Below are 15,844 nucleotides of genomic sequence, written 5' to 3' on the forward strand. Positions count from 1 at the left end.
ATTTGCTCTTGTTTGTATTCATCACTTACATTTATGCTCCTTTATTTGGGGATGTGGAAACACAGCGTGACCCTGTTCCAAAGGTTTTTTCAAACAAATGTCCCTCCATCAATCTTCATGGTTGTGAATCTTCAGACCTCGTCTTGCCACAGAACTTTCCAGGCCTTCTTTTCTGAGGGATTAATCATTCTCCTGCTATCCATAGGCTACACATAGCTATGAGAGGCCAAGGGTAGCTATGAACGAGGCCCAATATAGAAACTCAAATTTACTTAGAACATTATGAAACATTTTGAGTTTGCTTTGGAGTTCAATTGCATGAGCTGCATATGTACCATGTCACCATGTCAGGGATGAGACTGTCTAAACTAAACACAGGGGTGGTTCTCATCATATTTTTTTGAGGGTTTAGCTATCAAACAACCTAATTATATGTGTGTGTTTCTTTTAGACTGTGGAAATAGAGCTACAGAGACCAGAGGGAGCGCAGTGTTATACTTTAACTAGAGTGTAAAGAAGACTCTTATGCAATCAGTTATCTGGTACTTTCTCCCTCGGGGAGTCTTGTTGCTCAGCAAGCCACTGTTGGGATGAAGCTTTATGGCCTTGGAGTCCTGGTAGCCATCCTCCTCTGTGAGCAGCATGGCCTGGCCTTTCAGAGGTAACACCCGGGTCCTAGACTAGACTGGCTCCTCCTTGCTTGTTTATATCTCACAGATCAGAAGCGGTGTCCTGGGCTGGAGAGCAAAGGGTATTTGTGTGAAGGCCAGGGCTTTCAGAGACTTAACATGATTTCGGATGATAGGGTATCACTAGGTTTTTTTTTTTCTCATTTTCTGCTCTCATTTTTTACCAGTATGATGAGTCTATTCAGTGGCTATGAAGATTAAATAAATAAATGAGATCTGGATGGATTGAGGGTACCTTCACATATCTAATGATTTATATTCTTCCTGTCTTAACAAATAGTACATCAACTAAAAAGATGTGTTATTGACTTTCATCTTGTCCATAGAGCACAGGAGAGAAAGGAGTGTAGAGATAGGAAACAGATCTGGATTGAGCACAGGCATGGAGCATAGAAGTCGAGTTAAGATGGACACACAGAGGATCTTAACTATTTCCTCATTTGCTTAGTAGACTGGTTTCCTGAGGACGTTTGACTCTAAACTGCTTAGAACACAAATAAATGCATGTTAGAGCATACATAATACATGCAGTAACAGTTGGAGCATACATGTTGTCTTATAATTGACCAGTTAATTCTAAGCTTTAAAATTCATATGTAATTTTGGAATTGTCTTACTTTTTCTTCATTTTGCTTCTAGAGCCCTTTTCTAGTTGTCTTTGAGATAGATCCTGTCTCCCGTTACTGCATCACAGTGAGAAAGGACACTTGAACATAGTACAGGTGGGGAGAGGTCCACCCATAGAACCCTTTTCTGCATCATAAAGCTCATAGACTAATCCATCATTGGGGTAATAGCGCAGGTCTGAAGCTGTGTTTATAGTAGCCGGTTGATTCTGTTTTGTGCAGGGTGACTGTCAAGTACCAAGCAGCGAATTTCACTGTGAAGGAACAGTTACTAATGAACTGATATAAGGATCAGAATTGCCAGAACAGTTAGTTGGTGGCTCACATGTCTATATTTTATTAATCCTTAAATAAGCATACTTTAAAGATCTTTGTTGGTTCTAATATTTCTTTGTTGGTTCAAAGAAAGGCTGGTTGAAGGAGCAAATCTGATAACACCATCTTCAAGTTGCTTATTGTAGAGGTAACATCATTGACTATGAGGGGAAAGGGAGGAAATCCATTGTTACTTAGGAGCTTCTTTGACTCATATACCAGGCAGTTTAGCCAAATAAGACTACAGGGAAAATGTTTAGCACCTGCATGTACCTGGGGACCCACATGTGAGAGAGCAAAAGGAACAGCCACACGGGAGACAGAAGAGTTTCTGAGTTCTGAACTCTAATCCTTGCCCTAGAAATAACATGAGCCTCCTCCCCACAAAGTTCTGAGCTCTGGTTTTGTTTTGTTTTTTTTTCAGGAATAACCTTTCACTACATCTGAAAGAGAAATCTAATTTCACCCAGAGCGGCAGCCTTTGATAAGTCCTTATTTCTAGGGGTTAGAATTTAGACCTTTCTGGAAAGCAGCAACTAGCCAGAATTTCCCCAAAGCCATTCTTTGTTACTGTTTTCTTGCCATGATCATTTTCCTAATAACGTTTGTGTTGGAGCAATCTCCTCGGGGTTGATTTGTAGGTGGATTTTGATAACTCTCTCGTCAGTAAAATGCCTTGGAACCGTGACAACAAAACAGCTTTCTTAAAGGCATAACTACCATATGCCGAAGAGGAAGACAGCTGAGGTCCACATTTCCATATTCAGTTGACTTTATGAGGCCAGATACTAGAAATAGTAGAAAATAAAACACTAGCAAGAATCCTGTAAAGGAAATCATTAATTGTATTGCACAATGATTATCTAGCTGCAGCCAGTCAGCCCAGGCCACTGGAAAAAGAGAAATGAGAAACATGGATGGACAAGAAGAAAAGGGTTTAGAGAGGGAGGTGTGGAGGGCATTGTAGACCACAGCACATATGCTTTTTGTTGTTCATTTCTGGCTAGGTACCCGATCCCAGTTAGTCTTTCAGTTTAGTTCCACTGAGGCATCATTTTCATCTCAAGATACAGAACACCAGTGGCTTTCAAACACGGCAAAATATACAACCACCTCAGATCCTGGGACTATTTATCTATCCATCTCCCCATCTATCATTTCCCTACCATCTACCTCTATCAGCTATCAGTCTCTCTATCTATGTATCCCTAATCTCTCTATCATTTATCTTTATCAGCTATCTATCCATCCATCCATTTATCTGTCATCTCTCTATTAACTATCTCCATGCTACCAATGTGTCTATGTACCTATGTACCTAGGTATTTATCGCCCATTAATGATTTCCATCTGCTATCAATGTGTATTTATCACCTGTCTATTAACGACCTCTATCTGCTCTCAATGTGTCTATCCACCTATGTACCTTGGTATCTATCGCCTGTTTATTTATCCTTTGTGCTTATACTTTTTATTATATTTTTAGTGTAATTTATTTTCTCAACTATTTTCTGTACAAAAGCTGTAATTACCACTAAAGAGACTCAACGAAAGTACACCTTTCTTCTTTATCTTTCATTGCCCTTGGGCATTCTTTATAGTAGGATTATTTTTCCTCTCTTGAGGTACAGGTCAGAAAAATAGCATGGCTTTTCAGCCCACTCTGAAGTAACAGACAGACCTTGAGTTATATTAAAATACAAAGTGTCTCCATCCAAAAGTTAGACTACCATCTCCAGTGACGGCACGGTTCAAATTTTTCAGTCTTTCTTGTTAAAAAACAAAACAAAAAGACTCCAGGTTCATTCAATCAATCTGTTAACCGGAGTGAAGAGAGCACCTCGCAAATCCCCCAGCTCTGGAAACGTGTTCAGAGGACCCCATCCTGTTAGGTATAGAAAATGGACACGCAGGAACAGAAGAGCATGGTTCATTGACCCTCTGCGTGCTATTTCAGTTGGTCTAACCACGAAGCAGCCTGTGACTGGCTCAACCTCAGTTGCTGTTTGAAGCTGGCTCAGCCTCAGCTGCTGAAAACGCAGAACCAAAACCAAACAAGAAAACTCCTACAACTATTCATAGAATCATATGTGTTAAGATAACTATACTGTGTAAGGGTGATACTCTGTTTCTGAAAGTATAATAAGAGACAAAGAGAGAGGCTTTACAGCCCTGGGGTCCATGGTGCCTTCTTTAGTCAAGGAAGAATTTAATGTTTTTGTTTGTTTTTTTTCTAGTTAAATAAAATGATAAGCTTTCTTTATTATTTTTATTTTTTAAATAGTCTTTTTATTTGCTGGCCTGCATGCTCAGCCAATTTGCATTCTTTTCGCCAGCTCTCTCCTAAGACTCCATGAGCCTTCTTTGCGATTTCTCTGACATAGTAGAATTGTATCTGTTTCTGGCCCAATTCCCCAGGATGTAGACTCTGAGATGGAGACTGACATACAGGCAGGTTCCTGGGAAGAGATGTCATCCAGATCTGTGGAGGAATGAGGGTTTGGGGGTGAGGGAGGTGTTAACTGCAATGCTGTCACCACAGATGTGCTGCTAAGATCGGCCACGCCCACTCCTCCCTGTCCCCTGCTACACTGGTACATTTTTAACTCTCCCATCAGGGCTGGTGAGAAGGAAGTTTCAGATCCTTCCCCTGGTACACACATTATAGTAACTTTTACCTTAAGAGAAAGGAACCGTGTGAGGGCTATATCAGCTCCCAATGGGATCATTGGAATTAGGCATTTGGGTACTGGGGAAATCCTTTCTAGATTTCTGGTTCCAGCACACCCAGTTTGATTTGAACTTAGTCTGGGACCCTGGATGCCCGGAATGGGATGTCGGTGCAGACCCTACGGCCAACAGTCCTCAGGATGTTTGCGCATCTACTTTGTGCAGTGTTCAGAGTAGCTTGAGTTAACCTCCGCAGACCTCTTGCAGACAAGAGTCGGAATCCTTTTAGACAAGTGGTTCTCAACCTTCCTAATGTTGTGACCCTTTAATACAGTTCCTCATGTTGTGAATACCGCCACCACAAAATTATTTCATTGCTACTTCATAACTGCAATTTTGCTACTGCTATGAATCGTAATGTAAAGATCTAACATGTGACCCTAAGGGAGTTAACTGTTATAAATCAAAGTCATTCTTTACAACTGGAAAACGCCCTAGGATATCTGCAAACACGTTCCTAATCATTGACACTTTGAATAATGATTCAGTACATAGCTTTAAGCATATGCCATTAAGCAGCAGTTTGAATAGATTATGCTAAACTTCTACCAGGGATTGATATCAAATTCCCCAGACTATTGTTCCATGAGCCACCTTTTCCTCTTCTTAGTGATGTCCAGAATCATTTCATCAGTTCTCCAAACAAAAGCATCCTTCATCCTGTTGTCAATCATGTTTCTCTCTTTACTCCTAGTTAAGAGATCTTATTGAGATGAAGACCCAATTTACCATTATGCTTTCAAAATCTTCTCTATGGAAGGTCTTCCTGAGATTTTTTCTAGCCTCAATGCCTTTTACCTGAGGAATTTTTATGTGACCCTGCGTCTGTAGGTCTATAAAATAGGTATACAAAGTAAGCATCTATCAAAAAATGACACATCAAGAAATTCATTTTAAAACAATTCTTCAGTATATTTAGAATCTTATTCTTTGATAAAGACGAAAAACTGCAAACCAATGAGATGGAGGTGTTTGGTTACTTTTACACGGAGGAGTAAATGCTGCTGGAAGATTTGATACTATGGGATACCGATCGTTTTCAATTTTCTCTACCTTAATAAGTATTTAAATTTTATGCAGTCAATGCTGAGAATGCTGCTTCACATAAATAATTCCTATAAAATGGGAAGAGTATGTTAGAGAATCATTTCAGAAATTGTCGGGAATTCTGTCCTAACCGCAAGCCAAAATTCATTTAATGGCTTTTTGTGAAAGTCAAGTTCATGCATTCGGAAACCTTTTTCTGTTGCCAACGATTTCAGAACTCTGTGCTTAGTTACACATTCTCAGATTCAATGGTCTAAGAGGTAGGGATGCAGGAGAAGAATAATATAACGTCTTAAACTGGTTTCTGTTTAGTTGCCATTCTTCTCCTTCCCTGAACACCCAGTATTAAACTTGGAAGAATGAGTAGGTTGCCACTTCCCCAGCAGAGACCCATGATCTCCTGGGTTCAGCCTCAGACAGCCTGTCCTAGTTCGTTATCCCTTCTGTCTTAGTTATGGTTATTATAGATGTGATGAGTTAGGGTTATTATAGATGTGATGAGTTAGGGTTATTATAGATGTGATGAGTTAGGGTTATTATAGATGTGATGAAACACCACGACTATAAGTAATCAACAGAGGAAAAGGTTTATTTGGCTTATATGTCCCAAATCACAGTTCAATGAGGGAAGCCGAGGCAGGACCCCAAACTGGGGACGAAACCTGATGCCGAGGCTCTGGAGGGGGGCTGCTTACTGCCTTGCTTCTCCTGGCTTGCTCAGCTTGCTTTCTTACAGAACCCAGGACAGCCAGCCCAGAGTAACTCCGACCCACAATGGGTTAAGCCCTCCCCCATCAATCACTGATTAAGAAAACACCTGATGTGCATGGCCACACCCCCATCTTAGGGAGGCATTTTGTCAATTGAGTGTCTCTCCTCTCAGATGGCTATAGCTCGTTTCAAGGTGACATAAAACTCTCCAGCACAGCTTCTGTGGAGCCTCTGCTGATAATATCCCCTCCCCAAAGCTATAATCATCTCCTCTGTACTTACACAGTTACTGGTACAGTTCGTTAATAAAATCTTTTATTCAATGCATTTTTAGGGAGTTGAAGAATGGTTCAGAGTTTAAGAACACCTGCTGCTCTTGCAGAGGACTAGAGTTCGGTTCTCAGTACCCATAGCAGGCAGCTCACAGCCCCCTCCAACTCCAGCTAAAGGGACTCCAGGGCACTCTTCTGGCCTCTGTAGGTAAACTTTCATACACATGTATGTGTGCATATGCACACAAACTGGCATGCTTGTGCACACAACCCGTGCAAACACTCACATAGAGAAAGACAGAGAGAGTCAGGGAGAGACAAAGACACAGAAAATAAATCTTAAAAAATGAGTACCGATAGGAAATTTGCAAAGGAAATGCAGTGGAGTTCTTGCTACCCCTGATCCTCCTGGTGCCATCATCTTACATCACCCCTCCATATTTGTCAAAACCAAGAAGACAGCTCTGGTTGGCCTTTGTTCACTAAACTCCAGGGTTTTAAGAAACAATTGTGAGTTTTTCTGTCAACATCTTCCTTTGTGCTCCAAGCTCCAGTTCAGGTTATTGCACTGCCTTTGGTCACATTGCTGATGCCCAGTGTCTTCAGCATCATTGCTTCATCCGTTTTGCCCAGGTTTTGAGTTACTTCATGCAGAGGGTTTGTCTGATGCTTATTTCTCCATTGCAACTGGAAGCAAAATCTAAGTTTTTTTTTAAAGTTAGTGCTATTTTGAGACAGTGTTTTGCTGTTACCTCAGACTGGCCTTGAACTCGTGCAGACCAGGCTTGCTGAGAACTTGCAATCCTACTGTCTCAACCTCCTGAACTTGAGATTGCTGACTTGTACCACCACACCCAACTCTAGAGATTAATTTTAAATAAAGCAAGGAGGAAAATATTTTTCTGATTTAAAAAAGCATGTATTTTTATATTTTAGTGATAATATTTGTCCAAATATAAAAGAAAACACCTCTTTTCTGGAAAATGTCCCTGACATAGATTTATTTTAATTTAAACACCACAGTTCCTACAATGTTACCTAGAGGATACTGTGAATCTGATAACCCTAATCTAGGTAACATAGTCTTCCATACGTACCTACAACTCTCCAACCCCTGGCTTTCTTTTTCTCTTTGTATAATTGTCTCCCACAGCAAAATTGGATGGTGAGCTGCAGAAATAAATCTGCTAAGAAATTTTCTCTCTCTGAGAAAATGGTTTGCAAACATAAAGTAATTTGATACTGAGTCACACTAGCGCACCCCTTAGACTGTACCAGCATCACTGGGAGCTCTGCAGTCCTAGCAAGTGTTACACTGCACAAAGAAGCACAGAGTGTTTTCACACAAAACGAACATGAGAAAACAGGTTCCAGGGCAGAAGTACTGAAACCAATCCACTTGCCAGATTAAGAAAGTAAAACAGAAAACCCACATGCTCAACCCATAAGAACACGTCAAAGCCCACAACCAGTTGTGAAGACAAAAGGCACCGAAGATAAGGATTCTAATGGTGACACCTTAAGAACTGTAAGCCACTGTTCATCTCCACTCCTACTCAGGGTTTTTGAGAATGCCCGGCAACAGGATAACGTAGGAGACCCTTCCTCCATCAAAGGCTCCGTGCATTCATCTCCACTCCTACTCAGGGTTTTAGAGAGCGCCAGGCAACAGGGCAATGTAGGAGACCCTTCCTCCACCAAAGGCTCCGTGAGCAGTCACATGAAAGCCGCGTAGCAGTGTGTGCTCTTCTGTGTTTGCACTGTTTGCAGAGAGAAAAGTCTCCGGATAACTACATTAAAATGACCACATGAGTTCTCTTTCTAGTCACTGTGACAGAACACAAGGACAGAGGCAGTCTGGGGAGAAAGAGTTTACGGTCATTCCCAATTCCGGACTGCCGTCTGTCGTGGTGGGGAGGTCAAGGCAATAGAGTGTGAACCAGCTAGTCACATCTACCACCGTGAAGAGCAGAGAGAGTGGAGGCAAAGCCGCACTTGGTGCTCTCTCCTCTCTGGACACGAGATGCTGGTGCTCACAGTGGACAGGGTCTTCCAATGACAATTAATGTCATCAAAACAACCCCTCCACATGCCAGCTTGACTACAGAATTCCACTGAAACTCTGTTCAGAGGTGATTTCAGATTGTGTCAAGCTGACAGACACTTAAACACCACACAAAGAGAGGAGTAAGAAAATCAACATCCCCAAATCAGCCTTATTTGTATATCTTGGCAACAAAGAACTATGATATGGAATATTCAATTACGGTTTATAGAAGAAAAGTAATGCTATTAGAACAAGCATGGTTTTAAAATATGCAGTAGATTAATGGATAAAACCTTATAAAAAGTTTTATTTTCTAGACATGCTTTTTAAAAAGTTTATTTACTTTTATGTGCATTGGTGCTTTGCCATGGGTGTTGGGTCCCCCTGCACTGGAGTTAGAGACAGTTGTGAGCTGCGATGTGGGTGCTGGGAATTGAACCCTGGACCCCTGGAAGAACAGCTAGGGCTCTTAACCACTGAGTCATCTCTCCAGCCCAGATAAAACATTTTTTAAAAAGACATGACAGAAGGCCAGACTGGGAAATCTGTGGCTCTTGAGCTCAGTGAGCACATCCGTCCTCCCCAAATTACAAACCTATAAAATTCGATTCAATAAGCTCACAGGTGTTGATTTTTAAATTTTATAACAGAAAGCAGATCACCCCAAGAGGCTTTTCAAGAAGCAGAGGGTTAGGGAGGCAGAGGCAGCTGAGCTCATTTTGTGAGATACTGAGAATTAGTTTGAAGGGTGGAGAAGATAGTTCAAGCGGTAACCTGCATTTGATCCCCTGAACCAATGTGAAAAGCCTGGCGTGGTGCTGTGGGCTTTTAGCCTCACCACTGGGGAGACAAAGACCGACAAAGAACTAAGCCCCTTTAAAGCACAGCAGCCCAGAAAGAGCCGCACTATGTTGGTGCTGAGCCCCCCCAGATTATACTACAACAGCTAATAAATCCTGAAATAGCCTTGCCTGATACATTAAATCCTCAATTAGTAATCCATTTGTCTGTTGTGACAACAGCAGAATACTTTCAGCTAAGGGCTTATACAACAGAAACATCTCATCGTGCTAGGAGCAGGAAGGATGAGCAGACTTTCCCAGAAGCAATGTGTCTTTCCCCTCTGTAGACGTGGGGTGGGAGGGAATGAGTGGCGTCACTCCCAGGCTTCTGTTAAAGGGACACTAATCCTATTCAAGAGGACTCTGATTTTGACCTCTACTTCCCGAATCCCTCATTTCTTAATGCCAACACCTTGGGGATTCGGAATGCAACACATAGATTTGAGAGGGACACTAGCCTCCACACCATGGCGTTTCTCATGTCACCCATCAATAGGAAGATCAGGCTCTCCCTGGTACGTTCTATCCTGGCACGTCTAAGCGGTTTGTTATACAACTTGATGTCTTGGCATTCTTGGCTCCAGCCTCGGGAGGAGAGTTTTTGCACACCCCGTGCATCCCCACAGGCTGAAATCCAGGACTGCAGCATAGCCATGTGAAACCCTGGGGATGCAATTTTTCTGCAGCCCAGGAAGAAGACATGGTTTGAGACACATTTTCTCTGTCAACTGGTATGGAAACTTAACCCATATCAATGCTGACATAGACATCTGTGGAAGGCACTGGGGACTCTTAAATGATAAAATGATGTCTGTTACGGCGTCAAAAACCAGGCACAAACTCTAAAATGCTGCAAAGTAGAAATGTGTTTTACGGCCAGGCCAAAGTAGAAGATCAAAATGGCCCTGACTGAAAAGCAAGGGAGCCCTTTCATAGTCAAGCTCAAACCTGAGGTACACAGGAAATGACGACAAAAGTCTGTGGTTAGTAATGTAGTTAGTTAGCCAGTTTTTGAAACATACCATGAAGCATTTTATGGTCATCCAATTCTTGAAACATGCCATGAAACAATAGAAGCAATTTATTACGTGTAAATCACAAGATTATAGAGGAAGAATAAGTTAAACAAATTGACCATTAACTTGGGACATGACTAAAGAAAAAGAACCATAGGGAACAATATAGAAATAAATCAGATTCTAACATTATGCTTAACTAGAAAAAGGAAGAAAAATGGAGTCGTTGGCCCTTAACAATGTGAAGAGGAAAAGGAAACAAGAGAGAGAGAGAGAGAGAGAGAGAGAGAGAGAGAGAGAGAGAGAGAGAGAGAGAATTCCTTCGCTACACTTCCTACTAATAACTCCCAGTGGCTTAAAAGATGCAACAGAAAAGACAAATGGGTTTGGGGACTGGACAGGTGGTTTAAGGGAACTGGTTCCTCTTCCAGAGAACCTGGATTTGGTTACCAGCACCCGTGTGTCAGCTCACAATTGTCTGTGACTCCAGTTCTCAGGATCTGACACTCTCTTCTGGCCTCTATGGTCACCACACACAGATGTAGGCAAGACGCCCATAGAGATAAAATAAAAATCAAGAAGAAAGACAAAAGAGATAGATGTGACTGTTATTGTGTCCCAAGGTTTGGAAAGAGCCTTACACATGGAAACCTGTAAGAAAATGATGGATAAAAATCTATCTGCAGGAGAAGCCAGGCGAGTAGCTCAGCAGCAGAACACTTGCCTGATGTGCACGAGTCCCTGGGTTCAACCCCAATACTAGAAAGAACAAAAGAAAATTAAGTGGGGGGCACAAATTGAAAACCGATAGAAGATACTTGCCTGTGAGGATCTGATAAGGATGACTACCCAGAAAGGAAGTAAATGATGCTAGTCAATTTGCACAAAGATACAAAGGAATGAACAGGGAAAAATATGAGCAAATGACCTGGATAAAAATAACATGTAAGTAAAAATTGAAATGCTAAGTAATTGGAACATAAAAATAATTGGTAGACCGGAAATTCAAAGTGAAGTCAGAAAATTGAGATGTAAGATCTCTGTGCCATGCTGACTGAAGAAGTTAAATAGCAGATGTCATCAAGGGTTGATGGGAGGAAGCCAAAGGAAATCGTTCCCACTGGAAATATAGATGAATGAAAAGAGCAAAGGACTGATTTGACATGACCCTGTAAGGTGAGGATGAAGCGTGAACCAGCAAGCCCACTCGCGAGGAAAATCTTAGAGCATGGGAGCTATGACAATAAGCTCGAGCAAACAACAGTAAGGAGAACAACATTCAGACAAGTGCTTATAATAAGCCCTTTAAAATCCATCAAAATCTGGGGTACGTGCAAGGCAGGCACTCTGAGCTACACCTCCCACTCTTATTTTATGTAAAATAAAAGCCAAACAAATCTAAACAATTCCCCAAGAACCCACCAGACCATAATGCAGAGCTATGAGTCAGAAACACTATCATAAAGAAAAACAGGAGGTGAAAAACGAAGGTGAAAAGTGAAGGCATTGGATAGCTATGGGATGCGGGAATGTGAGCAAGGAGGCGAAGCACGGCAGGGACCTCCAAGGATGTCAGCCAAGTCTCCCTGTATCTTCCTCTTCCTGTGTGTGGGTGCGGATGGAGTTGCGGTGGTGCTTGAGACAGGGTCTGACTCTGTAACTCGGACTGACTTGGCACTCGCTCTATAGCTCAGGCTGGTCTCAACACCGTTTCCCTTCAGCCTTGAGAGTGTTTTATATAATCCCCTTGAGAGGGGGATTATAATGTGGATATTACGGGCTCCTCTGTCCCTGGCTTCCTTCACTTAATGTAATTTCTGTTATCATACACGACGGGATCTCATTCTTTTAGAAATTGTTTTTTTTTTTAGGTTTTTTATTTATGTGTATTAATATTTTGCCTGTATGTATGTATGTGTACAATGTGGATAACTGTGATTAAGGAGGTCAGAATGGGCATTTTATCTTCTGGAATTGGAGCTGGTTGTGAGACCTGAGGGTGTTGGGAACTGAACTTGGTCTTCTGCAAGAGCAAAGGTGCTCTTAACCACTGTTCCATCTCTCCAGCCCTTGGGTTTCCTTTTTAAAAACTTTTATTTATTTTATGTGTATGACTGTTTTGCCTATCCTGTATGCATGTGTGCCCTCTTCCTGCCTGGTGTCTGAAGAGGTCAGAAGATGTCAGATCCCTTGGAACTAGAGTGTCAAGGTTTTGGGCTGCCCCATGTGTGTGCTATGAATTGAACCCAGGTCCTCAGCAAGAGCAACAAATGCTCTTAACCGCTGAGCCATCTCTCCATTTTAATGATATTACACCATTGTGTGTGTTTGTGTGTATTTATCGTATTTTCTTTGTCCAGTGATGGACACTCAGACTGACTCCACAGTTGTGAGGAATATTGCAACAAAAATAAGAATGCACACGTCTCTCTGACACGCTAATTTAATTTCTGTATGCCCGGCAGCAGGATTGTCAGAGCCTATTCCAGCTCTAGCTTTAACTTTCTGAGCAAACTCTGTGCTACTTTCCATAACGGCTAATTCACATGCCCAGTGACAGCAACCTAGAGTTCCGCCTTCCCATGTGCAAAAATAAAAGCAAATTTATTTGTCGTCTCTTTTCTCTCACACAAGTGCTTGGGTAGAAGGGAGAGGAGAGAGGCTGGTGCCCTGCGAACCCGAGAGCTGTGGCTTTGTGGTTGTTTGGGAGTACAGACTGTGAGAGAGGCTGGTGACCTTTCAGAGTCTCCCTCCATCCTAAACTCTTCAACCGTTTCTGTCTTAGAAGGACCTAGACGCTCCTTCAGTAAAATGTGCCATTTTCACGTTGTTATTTAATCCTGTTTTCCTCCGCAGCGGCCAGGTTTTATCTGCTCTTCCCAGAACCTCTAGGCAAGTTCAAGTTCTTCAGAATCTTACAGCAACCTATGAGGTAATGTCCTCTAGCTTACATTTCTGTTTCGTCTGGGTGCGATGTAAATTGTGTTCCCCCTCCAGTCCCTCTGTACGTATCTAGCCATAACCACAAGACCTTTTGTTTCCAGAGCCAAACCTTTACCTGTGTGCTTAGCTTTTCAGCCACTTTGAGGGTATTTCGTCAAAGCTGTAAGCACCTCAGCACAAAGCTGTTACGGTATCAGAAGTCTGACAGTGTTTTCCTCGGAGAGCACTGGTTCTTAGCCAAGGAGGAGGCACACAAGCCACAGGCAAACTTTTATTAAACTGCCCATGTTAGGCCCAAATCCACAAAGTCCCTGCAAAAGCCAACATAGACTGTGGGTCCCGTATGTAAAAGCAAAGAGCTTTTATTTTAATCAAGTTTGCAAACTCGGTCTTTCTGCATGTCCAACGTTTTGGAATAACCGGAGAGCTCTGAGCTCAGTTAGAATTGGGTTTTTATAGTAGTAAAGGTGCGGGTGAGGGGTTTCTGACATTTGTCTAGGGATGTCCTGGTGAGCGTGTTCTGGCAGGTGGTCCTATCTACAGCAGTTGGGATGCCAGGCATTTCCTTAATCTCAGTTTGTGGTTCTTCCTGCAGCCAGGTATTGCTTCAGGGTAAACTCCTGAGACTCAGGCCTCTATTTAAGCTTATTGATGGCTGAGTTCTACTCTGGCAGGTGATAATGGTTGGAAGTAAAGAACTTCCTTTGGGTGACCTGTCCATACTTAGCTTATCATGGCTGGCTCCCATATTTGTGTTCTAAGCGATAGAGGTCAGGGCAGTTTGGAGGTGGAAACGGTAAAGGAGTACTTGCTAGGGATAAAGAGGAGGCAGGGTTCTGGAAGTGGGGAGGTGCTTTCACTGGGGTGGGGTGGAGTGGGGGATGATTCTGCAGGAGGGAGGGTCATAGTGGCGGTACTCAGACTGCGAAGCAGTTCCCAAGTCAGGAAGAAGTAGCTGTGAGGACTTTGCTTTCACAAAATCCTTAGATACAAGAATCCTCTGGGAGGATTGGCTCTGCATGAACACACTCACCGGCTCACCGTGTGCAGGTGGCATGAGGAGTGTCACGTGGGTGGCCACTAGGAGTCCCCCGTGCCTCTGGCAGACGCAGAACAGAACTGAGTGAGATGTGTTCATAACCCTTTCACAAGATAAAAATGAAATATCTCCAGAGAAAGGGTCAGAAAACAATCTCAAAGCTTATTTGAGCCGGGCGGTGGTGGCGCACGCCTTTAATCCCAGCACTTGGGAGGCAGAGGCAGGCGGATCTCTGTGAGTTCGAGACCAGCCTGGTCTACAAGAGCTAGTTCCAGGACAGGCTCCAAAACCACAGAGAAACCCTGTCTCGAAAAACCAAAAACAAAACAAAAAAAAGCTTATTTGACTTTATTCTGTTCATTGATCCTCTAATTTCATTGTTCAGTTAGCTTACAAAAAAACTGAGTTTCGCTGTGATATTTTCACACATACGTCACAATACTGTGTTCTCATTTAAACCTCAGAATCTCATTGCTTATTCTGACACTGGGTATATGATTTTCAACAAGTGATCCTTAATTGGCTCGTCTTTACAAAGAAACTAATAACATATCTACTTGGTTGCTACCAAAGTGATATTCTAGTGACTGAAGGAAATGAGTCTGATGGCACTTTGGAGAAGTGCTGTAAAAAGGAGAAAAATGTAAATATTCAGAGGTATTAGATGAAAGAAAATAATATCAAAGACTTGGAATCTCTGCTAAGCAAAATCAATGTGTAATCAAACTCCCTTCCTAGAGAGAATTTCATTTTTCTTTTAAGCACCTGGAATATACAACCACCTCCAGAGTAGGGTTCTAAATCTATTCATCTTCTCATCAAATATTAAGCATCCGGGGTGTTCCAGGGCCTATTTGGCAAGGAGAACGACAGTGGATAAAAAGGGCTTCCTGGTAGATGGGTGTCTATATTACTGTGTGTGGGGTGGAGGCCGTGGCTGGGCGGCAGCCCTTTTAGACACCTGGCTCTTGTGGGTCTCGCTACAGGTGCAAACGACGTATACGACTCAGCTTTCAATTTCCCAATCTCCTCCTGGAAATTGTAGGTCGTTCTCTGGCAGCCGGTGACAGCTGAATTCATCGAAAAGAAAAAGGACGTTCATTTTTTTGTGAATGCATCTGACGTCAACAGCGTTAAAGCCCATTTGAATGTGAGCAGGATTCCATTTAGGTGGGTATCCTAGGCTACGTCCATCCAGTCCACTCAACAGCTACGATAAACACCTACTGTGTGCTTAGCCAAGAAATGGCATAATTGCTTTGTGAGAAAATCGAGCGCATTGAAAATGGAAGCATGGCAGTCTCTGAGAGACTGGGGATAGGACCTAAGGCCCAACTCAGCAACAAGTCGTCTGACCTCTTATCACTTCGGTCCTTTATCTGAATTGAGACTCAGTGGTCTTCAGAGTCTCTCATTCGCCCTCTTTCTGTGGTTACTCTATTCCTAGACCTAATGGGCAAACCCCATTCACTGTGGGCACTAGTTATCTGTCTCCTTGTTTTAGTAAAAAACCTGACACAAGAAACCTGGGGGAGGGGGAAGGAAGGTGTACTAGTCAGGGTTCTAG

At 42.5% G+C, this 15,844-nt stretch overlaps 1 protein-coding gene across 2 annotated transcripts in view; it reads left to right on the forward strand.

Annotated features, from left to right (window-relative positions):
- Positions 1-461: 461 nt before the first annotated feature.
- Cpb2 (carboxypeptidase B2) overlaps positions 462-15,844 on the forward strand; it is a 36,049-nt gene continuing 20,666 nt past the window's right edge. For both annotated transcript variants that reach the window (XM_013349279.1, XM_005355618.2), the window contains exons 1-3: positions 462-661; positions 13,152-13,227; positions 15,323-15,447. In XM_013349279.1, coding sequence (XP_013204733.1) covers positions 591-661; positions 13,152-13,227; positions 15,323-15,447 — 272 coding nt within the window. In that variant the 5' untranslated portion in view covers positions 462-590. The remainder of the gene's footprint in view (positions 662-13,151; positions 13,228-15,322; positions 15,448-15,844) is intronic.

The sequence above is a fragment of the Microtus ochrogaster genome, chromosome 17 (genome assembly GCF_000317375.1).
Source record: "Microtus ochrogaster isolate Prairie Vole_2 chromosome 17, MicOch1.0, whole genome shotgun sequence".
In the NCBI taxonomy this organism is placed as follows: Eukaryota; Metazoa; Chordata; class Mammalia; order Rodentia; family Cricetidae; genus Microtus; species Microtus ochrogaster.